Raw genomic sequence first — 16,133 nt, 5'->3', positions numbered from 1 at the left:
CCCATGAGCCCCACGAGCAGTGAAGAGAAGCCGCAGTGAGTGCTGTCCACGCACTGGCCTCTCCCCAGGCCAGAGGCTGGGCTGATGTGCCCAGAAGCCCAGAGACCCCAGAATCAAGAGCAGCAGCCTCTTCCCTGGCCAGAAGCCCCACTTCCCGTCTCCTTTGCTTGGGCTCATGGCCCACCCCTTCCCGAGCCTGGGCCGGACACAGATGCTGCTGAGACGCCGTGCTGGAAGGGGGTGACACGCTCTCCCTGCCACAGCCTGGCTCCGTTCTCCCACAGCAGCCCTGGGCCCTCCTCTGTGTGTGTCTGCGCCGGGCCCTGCAGGAGCAGCCTCAGCTGGTCAAAACCAGGAGCGGCTAGCAGACTCGCAGCCACTGGACCTGGAGTGTGACCCACTCGGCTGCTGTGTGCAGCTGAAGACACTTCCCTGAGTTGCAGGTGGGGAAGCAGGATGGTCCCCTAACGCAGAGAACAACCGACCTGGAGATGGTGCCGCTCCTCTGTGAGGGTTGGGCAGCCTGAGGCACAGAGGCACCTGGGAGCCCCACAGTCCCACCTGTACCCCCAGCTGCTGAACAGCATGCCGGTCACTGTCCATTCAGAAAGACAACCGCTCTATTCATTCCGAACAGAAGGAATTCAATACAGGAAGGAGGTCGCACAGGTGAATGAAGATCTGAGATGTGCCCTAGAGATGAACAGCAAAAAGACACTCCAGTTCTTAGGCTGGAGGGACATGGGGAAGAGGCAGTGCTCGTCGTGTCCAGGCTCTGCGGCCACTGGACAGAAGTGGGACACACAGCCAGACCTGTCCAACAGGACCTGAGGCCTGGAGGAAGGGGCTAGAGCCACAGAGAAGACCAGCCACAGGCAGAGGTGCTGCCTGAAGCAGGGAGAGGGAGAAATGCCTCGGGTTCTCCCCTCCTCCTGCCTGCCAGTGCTTCCCATTGGCCAGACCACCAGGAAACCAGAGGGCAAAGGGGCCTGGGAAATGTAGTTGCCTAAACTACTGAGCAAAGCAGGGCAGGGAATGACTGTGAGAGCAAACAAGCTAATACCATCCTCTGGAGACGTGAGATGCTCAGAGGGTGGGAGCACCTCTGATGCCCGCGCTAGTCCAACCTCCTGGGGGCTCGGGGCTTCCCAAACCTGCAGCCACTGCTGAGAGCTCTTTGCACTCACAGGGCCCAAGGATGCCCGAACCCCTGATGACAGGCAGGTGGGCCCCAGGCAGGGAACCCAGAACCCCCCGAATATCCTGGATCCATGGGGGCTGCCTGAGACCTCAGGATTAACTGAACAGCAGCTGCTGATGCTCACGAGCCCAGCCATAGTCAGCACCTGTGACCAGCCTGGCCACCTCCTCTTCACTCTCTAGTGAGGATCCGGGGGCCCCGAAGCTGCTGGGTCCCTTGGGAACACCCAAGAGCATGCTCCTGGCTGCAAGGCTTCCAGCAGTCTCAGCGAGCCTGATCGTTTCCTGAGCACCTGCCCAGCATGTCCGGGTGCAGTGGGCAGCAGGAAGCCCTATGGCTGGAAGGAGGCGGGAGAGTCTGGGCCATTGGCACCCATGGGCAGTGTCCTGGATGGGAAACCTGGCCACCCTGACCCAGCTGGCAGGACCGGTGATAGCCAAGGAGGGAACGTCTCAGGAATGTCTTTGGAGTGTGACAGCCAGGTCCAGCCAGGCCCCCAGGAGCCAAGACCAAGGGGCTTCATCTACACAGGGGAATGGCCAGGCCTTGTCACCATCCTAGAGAAAGGCCTGCAAACGTTTCTCCGACGTCAGGCCATCTCTTCTACCGTCCCCATCATAACGACAACTGTTTGCTGAGCACGAATGAGCCAGCTGCTGAGCTGAGTGATTTTACATCAGTATCTCGCTTAATCCTCAACAGGGCCTTGTAAGATACGTGCGATGGCGACCCTCACAGGTGAGTCAGAAAGTATGGTGCACACCCGAATGAAACAAGTAATGGTGGCATAAAAGGAAACAGTTCTCCCCAGAGACCTAACGTAGAGAAGGGGATGTCTGATGAGTAAAGTGGAAAGACAGGGAGGCATTTTACAGGAAATATAATGATATGAAGCCAGTTCTTCAGAAGAGATCCACACTCCGGCAGAAGCTATAAAGAGGCGGCCAGTTGTGGCCCGCACAGTCTCCACTCAGAAGGCTTCCCTCACATCAAACGAGTAAAACAAAACCCTTCCGAGTTCTAACCAGGCCCGACCCTGCTTAGCTTCTGAGATCAGATGAGATCGGGCAAGTTCAGGGTGGTATGGCTGTGGACCCTGTGCTCAGCTGTAGAGTGTTGTCCCTTATGCTGGGGTTTCAGGTTCAATCATGGTCAGGACACATTCAACTGATGGATGCATGAATGGGTGAAACAACAAAGTAATCTCTCTCTCTCTCTCTCTCTCTCTCTCTCTCTCTCTCTCTCTCTCTCTCTCATCTGGTTTGTGGCTTCTCTGGAAAAGCCAGACTACCTGGCACCGCTGGGCCCTCATCCTGATGTGGCAACAGAGGCTGGAGCCAGGAAGCCGCTCCCTCTTTCTGAGCCTGTATGCTTGTGAGCAGCACAGTCTCCACCGCTCCCTAACGTCTTTCACCTGGTCCTGCCTCTGCTTTGCACCACCTGCCCAGTTTGACTCCAGGGAGTCCCGGGTCCTCCCACAGCGGAATTGTAGAGCCCTGCTGCCACCTGGTGGTCACAGTTCACATTTCCTCATGGCGCAGCCGTGATGCTCCTCCTCGTGTGATACCATTTATTTCATTTACTCCTCTCAGCCACCCTGTGAGAACAGGAATTGTACCCATTTTACAGATGAGAAGTCAGAAAGGGTAAGTTCAGAAATTACCAATAAGAAAACAGATGAGCTCTGGGGGAACACCCTGTAAAGTATACGATCGTCTAACTACTAAGCTGTACACAAAATAATATCAAATGTAATTGAAAAAAATAACAAATACATACATACATACATACGTAAGAGGAAACACATGAGCAAGGTTAAGTGAATGGGTTGTTCGGGATCCTAGCTCCTTGTGATGTTGCCAGGAGCGGAAACCGGCTCTGCTGGCACCCTGGTCCATGGTATTTAGTCTCTTCCCTGCCACAACAGGCCCTACACAGACTCTTCTACACTGGAAGTTGGGTCCTGGCGAAGGGAGCCAAGACTCCTAGAGATAAACCAGAACTCCACAACGAGCAGGTTGGAACCGACTGGGGAGGGCAGGGGAGACTGGGAACCTCATCCATCTTCACATGCAGGTAAGTGTGTTTGCTACTGCCTATGGGCAGGTAGGCCTTGAACTCAGGTTTTCTAAGGCAAAGTTCTGGACACTCTCACACTGCCACACGACCTCCCCAGGCCCGAGAAGGCCTCCTTTCCCCTTTGCCTTCCCCGGTCCTACTTACCTCACATGGCCCAGCACCTGCCCCAACTCTTCCAAGATGCCTCCGTGACCACCTCAGCCCCATCAAAACTCCCTCTTGTCTCCTGCCCTGTGGGGCCAGGTAACCGTGATGCTCGTATGTCTTGGCTCTCCAGCTGGCTGGGAGGTTCCTCAGAGGCAGGGCTTCTGTGTTCCCCTCCCCTCTGGCATGTTTATCTGAGCAACGGTATAAAACCTCTCTTACCTGAGGCTCGTGCACCCTTAGGGAGCTTCCAGGGTGAACCAGAGCTTGCATCCTAACACACAGCCCTGGGCTCTACTTTAAACCTTTTAGTGCCCCCACCCCCTGCATAGCCCTCAGAAAACTGAAGCTCCTCACCACGCTGACCTCTCTATACCGTCGCTCACTGCACCCACCACCCCACACACACCGTGTTCTCGCATCACAGCATTTCAGTGACCAACAGTGCTAGCTCTTACCTCTGGGCCTGGGCACGTGCCTTCCCTCCCACCTTCACTCAACCCCAGTTACCCATCAGGCCTCAGCTTGGCTATCACTTCTCTCAGGAAGCCTTCCTTAGCCGCCAGTCTGAGTCAGGGCTGGATCCCTTCCCCCCTTCCCCGCTCCTCCCCGGCCCCCAGGCTCTGGTGGCATCTATTATTGCCCTAACACTCACACTGCATGTAACTGACTGTTGACTTGCCTCTCTCACCAGACTGTGGGCTTTGGGAGGACAGGGCCCCCATCTGTCTGACTTCTTGCTGTATTCCCAGCAGCTAAGGCCGACTCCAGGAGGCGCCCAAGGTGTGCTGTAGACACTCCTCAGTGAACACACGAGTGAATGAGGTGCCATCTTTAGGTGTAGCGAGTGCCCAGAGAACAAATGTCACCCAGGGGAATCTGACTGTCCAATGGTTAGAGACGCACACATTCAGGAGGCAATTTTATCTTTGAAGTCCTTTATTCCCATTGGTTCACATCAGTTATTCACCGAGCTAGAGGTCATCACATGAACCAAGAATCCACTCATCCTTCCTTTGATATTGTCATCTTGTCCTCATGTCCAACATTCCGCTGGGGCCCAAAAGGTTAAAGAGGGGTCACTCCGCTGCAGGGAGCAAGGGACACCCCTGTGATCGGCCTTCCACTCTTAGAAGTATTGTTCGGTTCACAGGCAAATACCTTAGCAAGCTCAACAGTGAAATAAACAAGACACAGTGCAGTGGTCCTAGGCCATCGGGTGGGGGCGGTGGGGGAGAGAAGGAGCACATAATGCAGAGTCTCCGGGGAAAATTCGGGCCATTCTCCATCTTCTCAATATGCATTTTCTCACCCTTCAGTGACTTTCAATCTCATCCCCTGGTCCACGAGAAACCATACCCATGTGCTACTGATACATTTTTATTTTCCCTTCATGAGATCCATTTAGTTCCAAGTGTATTTCTGTTCCTCCCTTGTACCTACAAGAACATCCAATTTTGTTCAGGTCCCTTTTAACGGCACTTAATAAATATACATTCTGGGACCTGACAGAACAGGCTGTCCTGTCGCAAACCACCTCTGAGCTGGTACAGGGCTCTGAGGGGCACGTCCTGGCTTACAGCTTGTGGCCATTTCCGACCCCAGGACTCTCGTCCACCACTGCGTGCCTAGGGCAGAGGTTCCCAACCTGGCCGCACACTAAGCACCTGGGGAGCGTCCTGAGGTCCTGAGGCCCAGACCGCCCCCCCTCCTCCGCCCCCCGGCCAATTCCATCAGAATCTCCGGGTGGGTCCTGGCTTGAGGCACAGTGGGAAGCTGCCCAGGTGACTGTGGTGAGCAGCTGTGCTGAGAAACCCTGGGCGAGGGTTCCAGCCCAGGGCAGGCTCTCGGTAAGTACGGTGGGACCACACATGGATTCCTCATTTTATCTGCTCCCCTCTGCTTCCTATTTGTATCAGAAATCTGAGCAGGAGAGAGAACGGGAAATGAGTCAAGAGCATCTTATAAAGTGAACTGGAGCTGGGAGAGGAATTGTGGGGACCAGCTTCCCTTGTATTATGCATTCCTCACGCTTTCACACGCCCAGAGGAGGTGAGGTGCAGACTGTCTGGCACAGGCGTGTAGATACATCTTAAAAGCCCTCTAAAATCCAGGCACTGCGGTTATAACCGCATAGAGATGTTCTTGGAAAGAAGTCTCAACTGCCACCTGTTTTTACACACTAACTGGGGTTGGCCCCAAATTTTGTCGTTTGTATTCAAGATCGTGCTGGGCCACCCTTGTGTTCTTCTGTGAGCCTCGCAATTTATCTCAGCCCACAGTGACATCCTAGAGGTGATTCAACAGCAGCTGCACCCAGAATTGCCCCAATGGGTCAGTTTTTATTGAGGGGCTTCCATTTCCAGGTTCTAGGAAGCCATGACAATAGGTTTGATCTCACCAGGTTCACCAGCTTGGCTCCTGGACTGCAGCATTGAGAAGGAGCCTGTGGCGGACCCTGGGTTTATGGGAAAGGACGCCGCGTGGACTAATAATGCCTGCTGTGGGCACGGGAAGTAGCAGAATGAATGCTGATGTGGGGGCCAACCTGAGACCACTTCCGGCACATCCTGCTACCGACAGTAACTTACATTTATATACGATTCACAATTTGCAAGGAGCTTCCACACCCTTCGCCTCATGCCATTCTCACCGCAATCCTGTGAGTTAGGGCTTTGTGGATGGGAAACCTGAGGTTGTGTCCTAAGTGGAAGGTCCCACAGTCACCTGGCATCCATCCACTGTTGCTCCAGGCCCTCAGTGGCCTCCTGAAACCACCAGGGTCCCCCTGCTTCCAGAAACAGGAAACCAAGCCAGGACCTAACCTCCCCGCCCACTGGGCCTGTCGTCACCTGCTTTAGTTTCCTCTGTGATTTGCATGTCCCTTTGTGCCCTATTCAGAGAACACAGCAACAGTGTGCAACTGCTTGGCAACAGCCTCGCACACCCCACCTCACACACCCTCCAAACCTCTCCCCTGGCACGGGCTCTGAATGTACCTACACACATTCCAGAACTGTGACTTGGCCACACCCACTCTCAGGCCTGGGCAAGATTGTCCTGGGGATCTCCTGCTGCCCCAACAAGAACCCGCTTCCCAACTACAGAGGGCTCTCAGGGGTTCACTGCCCAGGACAGCTCACTCCCAGCATGGAGAAATAGAGACGACCGACCGTTCGGCTGCGGTGCCTCCTGGACCACATGCAGGAAGTGAACTGTCAGGCCAGCAGCCCTGGGCTTCTCCGGCGCCCCTCCCTACACCCACACAGCACACGGGTGACATTCGCCTGGGCAGTCCTCTCCATGGGCAGGCCCAGATGGGGGCCCCGGTAGGACTGGCCACTGGCGACGGCAAATCCTTATCAACTTGACCTGCCATCCTCCAGGCTGGAACCACCTCCTCATGAAGACAAATAAGCCGTCCTGGCTGGAGCCTTCCGTGTCCGCCCACGCCAGGCATTGTGCAAGGGCAGCGCCCAGCTCTTCTGGCTGCCTCCTGGGTGCCCTTCACCCCACGCTGGCCTGCTCTCCCCTCCACCCTGCCTTCTCTCTCTTCTCTTCCCTCCTGGGGTCCCGGCCTCTAATCCTCCTCATCCCTTGGCAACTTGGGCTCTAAGGAGGGCAGCCTAGGAGGGCAGACTCCAGCCCCAGGGAGCCGGGCTCGGGGCCCTGACCAGGAAGCTGGAAGGCACATATCCCCTCCGTCCGGCCACCTCCACGAGGCTCCATTCCGGGTTCCCCTTCTTGTCCGGGGCCTCCAGGATAGTCACCGGCTGGCCTGCCTGCAGACTCACTTCGTGGCTGTTTCTGGCCACAAAGGGGTACATGGCGACCACCTGAAATGGGGGAGTGACAGCCGTGGTCAGGGTGGGAAAACAGACAAACACCTCCCCTCCCCCCGCAAGAAGGCTGTGGATCCCTCCCAGCCCATCAGCCCCCCTGCTGGGCAGGCATCGCCTCCCAAGCACATCCGTGGTCTTTCTGTTTCTGCTGCTCCCACCGCTGACACCCACAGTGAGGCAGGCTCTGTCCTAGTGCTTTGCCTGGTCTTGACTGTCAATTCTGACTCTATTTGCCCCGTTTTTCAGATAGGGAAACTGAGACTCAGAGAAGTTAAAGGTTTTATTCAAAATCACACAGGTAGTTCTTAATGTGTTCACCTGGCTGTGCAACCATCACTACTGTCGAATTCCAGAACATCCTCATTGCCCCAAAAAGAAACCCCACACGAGTCCGTGGTCACTTCCCATCCCTCACTCAGCCCCTGCCCACCACTGGTCTTTCTGTCTCTGAACATTTGATGTGAATACCATCACACGCTACACGGCTTTCTGTGTCTAACTACATGTGGGAGCATGCACTAGCACGTCCTTTCTCTGGGTCCCACCCCTGGCCAGGACACTGGTGTTGTCACCAATCAAGGCCCCAGACTCATTGGTAGTGGCCCCTCCAGAGAGGAGAAAAACCAGAGCCCCCCTCCAGACAAGCCCCCCTCCACTCCCCAACTCACCTGGGTCCCGGCTGGGACAGAGGCAACTAGGGCTGGGGTGGGCTCCGGTGTCGGATGCTGGGAGTCCTCGCGAGGCCCCGCCTGCCCTCTGAGCTTCTCCTCCCGCGGGACGAACTGGTAGGGCGCCAGTTTCCCCGCTGGCACGTACCCTCGATGTCCTGCAGACATACCAAACGTGAGCTGGCTACAGGCCACCTTCTCCACCACCTCGAGTGAGAGAGGAAATCACTGCCGTGCATGGATGTCAATGCCTCCAACACAGCTTCTCAGCACTAAAGGGACATCTAGGAACCTCTCAGCCCCCACTCCCCGACCCCCTGCACATGCTGCCTCTACCTTCTGCTTGCACACCCCCAGTGACAGGGAGCTCATTCCCTCCTGATGCGACCCACCCGGTTCTGAACACTCTGACAGAGAGAACAAGTTCTCAGTCTGGGATGAAAACTGCACCTCAGGTCCCGTTCCCCTGAGGCAGCTGCTTCCTCGCCCAGGACAGCCTTTCCCACGAGGCAGACATGGCCTTTCTCTTCTCCAAGTGGCCCGGCTCCTTCTCATGTGGCAACTACTCCGGTGCTGCTCTGGCTGCTGTCGTTAGGAACGGCCACCCTGGAGCCAGGTCCCGCACTGATCATCTAGTCGTCACACCAACCACCTGTTTCACTGCTGAGCCCGCCGGGCTGGGGGAGCTGCGACCCTTCTCCTGCTTCATGCAGCTAGTTCCGTGTGGGATTGGGGTCCACGCTCAGTCCTCGCCACCCGGGAGCCTCGCTTTAATCCCCACTCAGTTCTTTTCAGCTGAGTCATGAGACTGTTCTTCCAGCATTTCTGCGGGATTTATCCTGTTTTCTTAATGTTTTCATAGACTCACTTTTTAAAATCTGGTCTTGTACTATACAATGATAAATAAAGTCACGGGTTTATATCCTAGTTATTTTTCCCAATAAAATTAATATCCTTAAGTAGCAATGGCAATGAACTGTCTGGTGGGGGGAACTGTCCACAGACCCCTCCTGTCCTCCTGTGTAACCCCAGCCTCTGGGTCACATATTCTCTGGAAGATCCATCTCTTCCTGGGTTCATGGTGCCCCTTCCCTCCTGGTCCATCTCTTTCTGGGTTCATGGTGCTCCTTCCCTCCGGCCCGGCTACACTGGGGCACCCAGACCTGACCACCACACCCCCAAGGTGTGACACAGTGCACAGGAAACTCGCCCTCATTCTGGACATCAGACGTCTGTCCACGTAGCCGGATCCAAGCACCCACTTCTCTGTCTCTCAGGGTGATGCTGAAGTTCTGCCCACCCCCCTGGTCTGTGAGGTCCCCAAAGCAGGGTCCTTGTCTCCCTGACACAGCGCCCAGCACACAGGGTGCCTGATAACTGATGTGGCAACGAAAGACTGAACTGCCTTCTGGCCTTTCATGCACCACCCTGACCTGGTGATGCTCCAGGCCCTGCATTTTCACCTGGGCTCAATTCCCACCTTGGATTTGCAAGGCCAGACTCTGACCTCTGAGGGCACCTGTGTCTCCCGCTGGTCCTGTTGGGTGGTTTTCCCACGGGGAGCAGAGGGGGGAGGACCCACCAAGTCCCACATACCCCCAGTGTCCACCAGCCAGCGGCTGCTGTTGCCTTTGGTGTCCTTGTTTTGAAGGAGGGCCACGATTTGGCCCCGAGGCAATGACAGGTCCAGAGTCTTAGACCCGCTGGTGTTGCTTGTCACCTGGTACAGCTTTCCCGGGCCATACTTGGTCAGGAGAGCCTGCACCTGACGCTCAGCCCCTGGCAGGAGCGGCTGCGGAGAGGAGGGATAGAGACAGTGCTTGAGTTAGCGTGTCAAAGCTGGGGCCAACATCTGCCCACAGTCCCCTGCCTACTAGGCAGCTGGGCCAGATGAGAAACACATGCAACTAGCATCCAAGGGATCGCACCTCATTTAACCTCTAAAATCCCTAGCCCAGGGGTGGGCAAACTTTTTGACTCGAGGGCCACAATGGGTTCTTAAACTGGACCGGAGGGCCGGAACAAAAGCATGAATGGAGTGTTTGTGTGAACTAATATAAATTCAAAGTAAACATCATTACATAAAAGGGTACGTTCTTTTTTTCAATAGTTTGCACGCGCGCGCTAATTTTCAACACGCGCTGGTATTATGTTCCCATTTGTTTCTTCCTTTTGTTTTTCCAAGTCTTCTCTTTTTGGGGGCAATTAGCATGGATTGCTTTGGCCGTAGTTTGCCCACGGCTGCCCTAGCCTGTTGCTCAGTGGTTAGAGCATCAGTCTGTGGACCAAAGAGTCGTGGGCTCTATTCTGGTTCACACACACACACACACACACACACACCTGTCGTTTTGTTTTAAGTAGAAAGAGGGGGGAGGTTCCTGTGACTCCATTGAGGGCTGCTCTATTCTTTCTCTTCTGCACACTTCCTCTCCCCGAGTTGCAGGGCCCATGTCGTCCCCCAAGAGACCTCTGCTGGGGCAGCCTCAGTGTGTGTGGGGGGGGAGGGCACAGCTGTGGTCCGAGGAGTATCAGCCCCAACCCTTCGGAGCGGACATGCATCTCCGATGGTCTTTGACGGTCTCTGCCCTGTGGACAGGTGCGAAGGCTGCCGGCATCGGCCAGCGCTGCTGGGCCCCTTTCCTTGTCTCTCTCTGTCTCCAGGCCCCCTCTTCCTCCTTAGGTGTCTCCTGACCCTTCACTTCACATCTCACATGTGATTGGTGCACGCGCGCGCTAATTTTCAACACGCGCTGGGCCCCTTTCCTCGTCTCTCTCTGTCTCCGGGCCCCCTCTTCCTCCTTGGGTGTCTCCTGACCCTTCGCTTCACATCTCACATGTGATTGAACACACAGTTTCCATTTTCTGAAACCCTGGGAGCCCCGTATCCCTTCAGCTACTTCCGTTACTTTTAAAACATACACTACGTGGGTATAGTCAAGTGGACTGACTGAAAGATACCCTTTCCTCATATTTTAGAGAAACATACTTTACCAAAACAGCACTTGGCCCTAGCCGGTTTGGCTCAGTGGATAGAGCATTGGCCTGCGGACCGAGGGGTCCCAGGTTTGATTCCGGTCAAGGGCATGTACCTTGGTTGCTGGCACATCCCCAGTAGGGGGTGTGCAGGAGGCAGCTGATCGATGTTTCTAACTCTCTATCTCTCTCCCTTCCTCTCTGTAAAAAATCAATAAAATAAAAAAATAATAAAAAAAAACCCCAGCACTTGGCCATCCAAAGTTTTGTAAACCATTATGGAACATACAAACTTCATTTAAAATAAGTCACAGGATGTAATGTACAACACAGAGAATATACTCAATAATATCATAATAACTTTGTACCCTGACAGGTGGTCTTACCATGGTGATTATATCTTAACGTATATAAATTTTGAATACACCAGACACTAATTTAATATTGTATGTCAACTATACTTTAATTTCTTTTTTTAATCCTCACTAGAGGATATTTTTCCATTGATTTTTAGAGAGAATGGAAGGGAGGGGGAGAGACAGAGAGAGAAACATTGATGTGAGAGAGACACATTGATTGGTTGCCTCCTGCACACACCCCAACTGACGCTGGGGATTGAGCCTGCAACCGAGGTATGTGCCCTTGACCGGAATCAGGCCAGAGACCCTTCAGTTTGTGGTCAATGTTCTACCCACTCAGCAAAACTGGCTAGAGCAACTATACTTTAATTTTTAAGAAATTCCATAGTGAAAAGAAAATTTAAATGTCTTAATTTTTTGTAAATTTTCTTTTTTTTAAATGCTTGCCTGAGGATATTTTTATTAATTTTAGAAAGACAGGAAGAGAGAGGGAGAAAAAGAGAGGCAAACCTGGATCGGTTGCCTCCTGTATGCACCCGACAAAGGGTCAAACCTGCAACCTGGGCATATGCTCTGACCAGGAATCGAACCCCTGACCTTTCAGTATACAGGACGATGCTCCAACCAACTGAGCTACACTGGCCAGGACTTAAATGACTTCTTATTTAAACATTTTACTTGTTCTGAATGCTGGTATTTGAAACAGGTTCAGTGAGAAGGTGATAAGGAGACGGTAAATTTTGATGAAAATTTTGAAGAAGTTCCAGTTTTGGGTGTTAAATGCCACTTGCTCATTATTATTCCTAATTTCACTTAATCGTAAAATGTTTGGGCTTTCTTACCCTTGACCCATGAGTTCTGTTCTCTGATGCTTATTGGCCATGAAGAGCATGTGTGGATGGGAATGTGAATCCCACCCCACCTCACCCCCAGCTCTCAGAGAGAAAGGAGAGAGGGAAAGGGAGAACGCGTCCCTGGGTAACAGGAAACATTGAAACTACAAAAGGGGGAGGAAGTAGGGGCTTGAGCCTCACCCCCTTACAGAGGGTCAAGGAGGTCACTTACTTGAACAGTGGGAGGTGTCAGCACTTTCTCGAAGTTCTCTTGAAAGGAGCAAAGCTGGTGACCGGTCTGGCCCAGTGTGTCCTCCACCAGCTTCCTGAAGGCCGGCTCCGAGAGGTGGTGGTGGGGCAGCTGGGCAGGGACAGACACTGTCAGCCCACAGTAAACCCAGGTGCGTTACAATGGGCCTGTGTGTCCTGGTCAGCTGTCGTTTTTGTCTGCCTAGCGCCCCACTTTCCTTTGAGGAAGTGTCCTTCACTGGGGGTCCAGTAGAACTGTAGAACTGCCCATGATGGTGCTCCAGCCACAGAAGGGGCAGTCATGGCACCCCCTCTCCTAGGCCCCATGATTGGTCCAAGGATCGGACAATGGATCCAAGTGGGGCTAATTGGAGTCCTCCCATCAGATTTAGGCTGTGAAGGCTGGGAATGAGAGGGTCATTCCTCCTTTGGATTCTGAGATGGGAAGGTAAGAGGTTGGAGCTGTTAGAAGCCACCTCTCCCACCACACAGAGAGAGGCCTGCCTGAGAGCAGAGCCAATCCAAAGGGGACAGAGCGAGGGGTGGAGTGAAGTCGAGCCCTGCTGGGTACTGAATTCGTACTGACTGCAGCTGGGTCTCCGGCTCCGTACCCTCATGGTCTCCCAGTTATGCAAGACAGTACATTCTTCTTTACGCCTGGCCTGGAACCCAAGGGGTTCTGAATGACGCTCTGTCCAGAGACTTTGGCCCTGTTCGGCATCTCCTGCACTCTGATCAGATAACCGAGGAGTGAGTGAGCCCCCGCAGCTAACAAAGACACGTCCTTTTTGTTAACAAACTTGCTGCTCTTGATTCTGATTAGCGCCTCCTTTCCCCTGTCCCCAGGATGCAGACAGACTGAGGTTCTTCCATGCAGGTCTTTCCCAGGCTCCACGGATGAGTCCATCAGTCACTGCCAGGCCCTAACATTCTACGTTACAGGACCCACCAAGACGTGCCCTCTTTCTGCTTTCATAGAGTTGACCTCCCCTACCGGCATCTGTAACACTCCCCAGCCCAGCACATCCCAGCCTAATACAACGGGGTCTGGAGAGAACCCTAGAGGGCGGGAGGAGAATGAAAATATCCTCTAATCAGGTTTCCCCTCTGCCTTTAGGAAAGATAAATGCTTCTTCCTGCCGTTGGTTCAGGCCTAATTCAATTCAAAAAGAGTATCTGAGAGGGAACTCTGTACTAAATGCTGTGAGGGCCAAAACGAAGAAAAGCCTATAGTCCCAGCCCCCCTCAGAGAGGAGAAACAGCTGTATCCATCACCCCAGGAGGCAGGCTCTGTAAAGTGCTCATCTCCCAGCAAAGCCTCTCTGCTTCTGAGCTCCAGAGCCTGGAAATGGCCTGGAGTTCCCGCTCCATCCTCGCTTTTATGATCCGACTCTACTAATGGAAGGAGAACAGGCATGAGAGAGATCCAGAAGGTCCCCACAGCCTCCTCCTCGGCACCTGCTGGCCTGTTTGGAAGGCCCAACCTCTCTCCCGGCTCCTGCAAAAGACGGCTGAAAGGGCCGCATGGCCTTGCCTGGCTATTGCCCAGAGGTGCCCCCCGTCCCGGAGGCCTTACCTGGGCCAGGCTGCTCTCTGCCCTCTGCAACACTTGCTTCGCAAGGTCCCTCTGGAGAGCCATGAATGTGCCCAGGATCTGGCCCAGCCACTGCACGGCCAGCTGGTTAAACTGCGGGAGCTCAGCCACCAGCAGGGAATTGAGTGCCTGGTACGTGTGCCGGGCCTCCTCCTCCTCGTAGGTCACGCTGCCCTCCTCCAGCAGCTTCTCTTCCAGCCGCTCAAAGTCCAGTAGTTTGTCCAGACGTTTCTTGATCAGGTTCTGAGGACCGGCCAGGGCTTTGGCCAGGCTGCCCAGCGGCTGCCTCACCAGGTCTTCCAGCCGCCGCTTCTGTGGGAGAGGGGAGCTTGGGAGCCCAGGAAAGAGGTGGCAGTGGGTGGGCACCAGGGAAAGGGAGCTTTGAAGGTAGGCAGGCCTGGGCTCCAGTCCTGCCCCCACTGACTAGCTGTGACCTCTAGCACGCTATCTAACCTTTCTGGGTCTCAATGTGCCCATCTGGAAAATGGGGACAGTGCAGGTAATGAGGTTAGCAGAGTGCCTGGAACAGAATAGGTATTTAATATGTCACCTCTTTTCTTAAAAAATAGATTTGTATTGGTTTCAGAGGGGAAAGGAAAGAGAGAGAGAGAGAGAGAGAAAGGCAGGGGGGGGGACATCAATGATGAGAGAGAATCATTGGTTGGCTGCCTCCTGCACGCCCCCTACTGGGGATTAAGCCTGAAACCCGGGTATGTGCCCTTGTTTGGAACTGAACCTGAGACCTTTCAGTCTGCAGGCTGATGCGCTATCCACTGAGCCAAACCAACCAGGGCTAATATGTCGCTTCTTAATATCGTTACTGTGCTTGGATAATGAAAAAGATGTGGTATAGAGTGGTGGTCAAAAGCATAGACTCTGAGGCTCGGATCCAAGCTTGCCACCGACCATCAGAATAACGTGGGTGGCCAGCCCCTCTGAGCCTCAGCTGTCATTTGCAGAATGGGGCTATTAATAGTACCTGCCCCTAAGCCGTAAACAGGCGGTGAGGATTAAATGAGGTGAAGAATGCGAAGTGCTTAGCTCAGTGCCTGGCAGACAGTGAGGCTCAGTAAACATTAGCTGGGGCTATTTTTATCGGTAAAACACTAAAAATAATCTCTGCCTTGCTGACTACCCAGGGTAGTTATGGATATGACAATGTGTGAAGGACCTGGCATCTAAATATTATCCTTATAGGTCCTGTCACCTGCCCAAAAAAGAAAGAGGAAGGGAGAAATTCCACTCACAAACTCAGGGAAGGCCTGGAGCTGAAGGTCTCTTGCCAGGTTGCAGTACTGCCCCACAGGCCCCGCGGGCATGTCCAGGTCATATTGCTGCGGCCGGAAGCGGAGGAAAGCCTGGACCAGGACAAATGAGAGACAGAAAGTCATGGCTCGTCATGGACATCTCACACCAGCATCCCCTGCAGCAGACCCCTGAAGAGGCTGTCCAGGCGCCTGCACATCCCCTGTGACAGGGAAGCACATCCCATTCTGTCCTTGGACACCTTGGTGGATTAGACGGTTCCTCCTCGTATCCTCAGGTGAGGATTAACAAAAAATAAAATGAAATCCCTCCCAGGTCTAACCCTCTGGAGTTTTCCAAGTTCTACTTTCAGGTTCTGAAATTGCTCAGTCCCAGAGCTCCAGTTTAGGTGCTCTACATCCTGCCCCTAGCACCAGGCTAAGCTGACCCTCAGGGAGGTGCCTGGTATGGATCTTTCAACCCATTCGATTGTGAGCTCCATGCGGCACCAGACCTTACTCATCGGGCACCTCCGCCAGCACAGGGCAGACACAGGGAGCCCTCCCACACGTGGGGCAGAAGGGAATGCTGCCTTTTACCCCGTGAGTTTTCAGTCCACCAGTATTTACTGGGCCCTACACGTGTTTACTGGGCACGGTGAGCCTTGTGGCAGCGTCTACCTGTGCAGAGGACAGCAGCTGTCCCCGGATGGGCCGCCTCACTTCTGTGGGTTCTGTTCCCTTAGCCAAATAGTCAGGAATTTACAGGAGGGTGTGTGTGTGTGTGTGTGTGTGTGTGTGTGTGTGCACGCGCGCGCTAATTTTCAACACGCGCTGGGCCCCTTTCCTCGTCTCTCTCTGTCTCCGGGCCCCCTCTTCCTCCTTGGGTGTCTCCTGACCCTTCGCTTCACATCTCACATGTGATTGAACACACAGTTTCCATTTTC

At 54.0% G+C, this 16,133-nt stretch overlaps 1 protein-coding gene across 1 annotated transcript in view; it reads right to left on the bottom strand.

Annotated features, from left to right (window-relative positions):
* Window positions 1-4,345: 4,345 nt before the first annotated feature.
* The window catches only part of ARHGEF37 (Rho guanine nucleotide exchange factor 37), a 37,340-nt gene continuing 25,552 nt past the window's right edge, over window positions 4,346-16,133 (bottom strand). Inside the window, exons 8-13 of the mRNA XM_006766230.2 lie at window positions 15,190-15,300; window positions 13,925-14,254; window positions 12,332-12,460; window positions 9,531-9,726; window positions 7,935-8,092; window positions 4,346-7,260 (exon numbers count right to left, since the gene is read on the bottom strand). Coding sequence (XP_006766293.1) covers window positions 7,051-7,260; window positions 7,935-8,092; window positions 9,531-9,726; window positions 12,332-12,460; window positions 13,925-14,254; window positions 15,190-15,300 — 1,134 coding nt within the window. The 3' untranslated portion in view covers window positions 4,346-7,050. The remainder of the gene's footprint in view (window positions 7,261-7,934; window positions 8,093-9,530; window positions 9,727-12,331; window positions 12,461-13,924; window positions 14,255-15,189; window positions 15,301-16,133) is intronic.

Source organism: Myotis davidii, unplaced genomic scaffold (genome assembly GCF_000327345.1).
Source record: "Myotis davidii unplaced genomic scaffold, ASM32734v1 scaffold18, whole genome shotgun sequence".
NCBI classification, from domain to species: domain Eukaryota; kingdom Metazoa; phylum Chordata; class Mammalia; order Chiroptera; family Vespertilionidae; genus Myotis; species Myotis davidii.
The sequence above is the reverse complement of the archived record's forward strand: the minus strand, read 5'-3'. Positions and strand labels throughout refer to the sequence as shown.